The sequence below is a fragment of the Pinus tabuliformis genome, chromosome 5_2, assembly GCF_031772625.1.
Source record: "Pinus tabuliformis cultivar Carrire ecotype Pingquan chromosome 5_2, CPIR1, whole genome shotgun sequence".
NCBI lineage: Eukaryota > Viridiplantae > Streptophyta > Pinopsida > Pinales > Pinaceae > Pinus > Pinus tabuliformis.
Genome location: NC_142306.1, coordinates 751,619,239 through 751,622,260, shown reverse-complemented (window position 1 = coordinate 751,622,260; position 3,022 = coordinate 751,619,239). Strand labels below are relative to the sequence as shown.

The following is a 3,022-nucleotide window of genomic DNA, read 5'->3' as shown; positions in this document are numbered from 1 at the left end:
ACCCTACATCATTTCCAGCTAACTGTGCATCTAAATAGTCCTCAACAACGAGAACTACTTATATACCTAATGTAAAACGTCCTGGAGCGTTATGCAGCCGCAGTCTCCGCCCTGTAACATGGAGCGTTATGCAGCCGCAGTCTCCGCCCTGTTGGAATATGTATGGAGAAGGCTGTTTATGATATTATTATTAGCGGTTGAGCAGCTCTCTTTAGCAGAATCAGAGCGGCGTCAATGCATTTTGATATCTGCTATTCCAGTTCCCTTTCTGTGATGGAAAATACATTTGGCTGATCGTAATCCACAGACGACGAAGGTCGCTGGGCAGCCGTCCCCTTAAAAACGCCATGGGCGTAATAAGAGTGAGTACTGTACTTTAAAAATGTTCAAAAGCTCATCCAACCTTTGGACTCTAGAGAACAGAAAAGCGTTGCATTTCTTTAAAGATCATTAAGAAAGTATTAATCGTATTTCAGATTTGTTCTATACAATTTAATCAAATCAGTTCGATTGCAATCCAATAAAAACTGTCAAGAGACGAACTGAAAACAAACGATGGATGATATGCAAAACAAATCCAGTTCTTTTCTGACACATTTTACCGTAAAAAAGGACGATAGAACAATATATCAAAATTTAGATCATACAGTGTACCATCATAAGACTACAGAGAATCATAGTTGTTACACCACAGGGGAATATGGTCTGTAGACGAACGCAAGTGAGCCGCAGGATATTTCGAAGACGACTGCGAACCATCTGACGAGTAAAGCTAATGGAAGACATGGGCTTCTTGGGTATATTAATGGCAATATGCTCTTCCACTGGAGGTACCCTCATCGATATCTGCATTCATTTGCTCCTCCACGCAACAGGGTAATATATTTGGTGGGTTCTCTATATCATATTGTTCTTCAGAGCTTGCAGTCTGCCCTTCCTCCAAATTCAGATTGGGAAGGATCCCTTCCCCAATTGGTTCTGGGATTGTAGACAAAGCCTGCGCAACTCCAGAGGATTCCAAAATTGATTTTTTGGGTTGGGCGTCAGTTCTGGAAAAGGGACAAGTGGAATGCGAAAGAAACCACATGTCGATACAGTCCACATGAAAACTATGTTTGCAATTGGGTAGAATCCAGGCAGTTTCATTCTCCTGCAACTCGCACAGACATATTGAACACTCCAACCGATCCGTGAAATTGTGTGATCGATACACAAACTTGGGCAGCGTCTCTAATACCGCAGAATCCAACCCCATGTTTTGCAGGCTTTCCGGTTCTTCTCCAATAAAATAAATCCAACGTTGCCTAAAATCGGATCTGCGTCTGGTAAATCTAGTAGATTTTACCAAATCCCAAATCCATTTCCCATAGAAGTGCAGCACAATCACGAGTGCAAGCACAACAAGGCATATTCGGGCAAACAACATGATTTTGTCGACTTGGTTCTGCCCATGATTGCCAGGCAGGTGACTAAAATAACTCCCCAGAACTCATTTTCTAAAATCACTGCAAGAACTCTATGAAATGGAGGTGATATTGGCCCTCAACCCACTTAGATGGCCTGCCTTCCCAGAGGGCCAGACTACCCTTCCTTCTGCTATGCTTCTGTGAATCAATCGCTACATAGACTTTAAAACGCGTATGGGTTTATTGCCTTAAAGACCAAGTTTTTATGGTTTCGAGGAATAGCTGTACTAACGCGGTTAATTTTTCTCATATTCCAAAAAAAATTGTAAAACGTGTAAGCGAATATTTATTATTTTTTATAAATTGAATTTCCCAAAAAAAAAATTATATTTTTGAAGTTTTGATTAATTTAAAAATGATGAGTGGAATTTTTTTAAAGTATATTAAGTGCAACTTTATTTATTAAAAATGAAATCTATTAAATGATCACATTTTTCGACGATTTGTTTTGAACTAAAGAAGTTCATTTTTTATTAATTATTATATTGAAGTATATTCGATTTTAAAAATAATAATTTCATTATAATAATTAACTTGGTTTATTACTTTATTTAATTTATTTATTTTTAAATAAAGTAAGTTAATATGTGGTCAATATTTTTAGATAATATTTTAATTTATTTTTCATCTTATGTTTACATATTTTAGTAAAATGTAATAAAATATTATTAAAAATATATATATATATATATATTTTCCTCATATATTTTTAGGAATTTAAATTCATTTATATATATATATAAAATACTACAAAGTTATATCACCTTGTTTACATATTTTATTAAAATGTAATAAAATATTATTAAAATTATAATTATATATATAAATTTTTAGGAATTTAAATTCATCTATATATTAAAAAATATTCTACAAAGTTATATTACCTTATTAAAAAACAAGATATTATAAAAAAATTAAACTTCACATTTTAAAATAATTCAAATTACTAATAAATTAAAATACATCTAAAAAAACAAACAAAAACATCATATTTATTCGCTTACATACTCACCCATTTACAAATTGAATCCACTCATTTATAAAATGCTTAAACATTTTTTATTGAAAAAATTTAAATAAAAAAAATTGACAATATTGAAAAGATCAAAATATCTCATAGCACACAAGTTATAGTGCGACGGCTAGTGTTTATGACGAGCAGGTAGTGAGTTGCTTTCAATTCTTAGTTTTACGAAGACAATAATAACAGGTCCACCGTCCAGCGACTTGAACAAACACATTTATGTCCCCTGGCAAAGTTGAATAATAACGGGTCCCAGTTACTCGATTGGACCTCGCATCCTATTTCTAATGTGATTCTGACCTTATATTCCTCGAAATAGCTAGTGTCTATAACAAGCACGTAGTTAGTTGCTTTCAATTCTTAGTTCTACGAGGAGAATAACAGGTCCCAGTTACTCGATTGGACCGCACATCCTATTTCTACTGTGATTCTGGCCTTATATTCCTCGAAACAATCACTTGTGTGTGATAAAAAGTTATTGTAGGAGTCTTTTAACTTTACTATTTACACTATCATTAAAATGCGGTGAAAC

The 3,022-nt window shown here is 33.9% G+C and overlaps 1 protein-coding gene across 1 annotated transcript; it reads right to left on the bottom strand.

Annotated features, from left to right (window-relative positions):
• Positions 1-802: 802 nt before the first annotated feature.
• LOC149161426 (RING-H2 finger protein ATL2-like) lies at positions 803-1,255 on the bottom strand. The gene has a single exon (XM_089434876.1). It carries the CDS (start codon positions 1,253-1,255, stop codon positions 803-805), a length of 453 nt encoding a protein of 150 aa, XP_089291002.1.
• Positions 1,256-3,022: the final 1,767 nt, after the last annotated feature.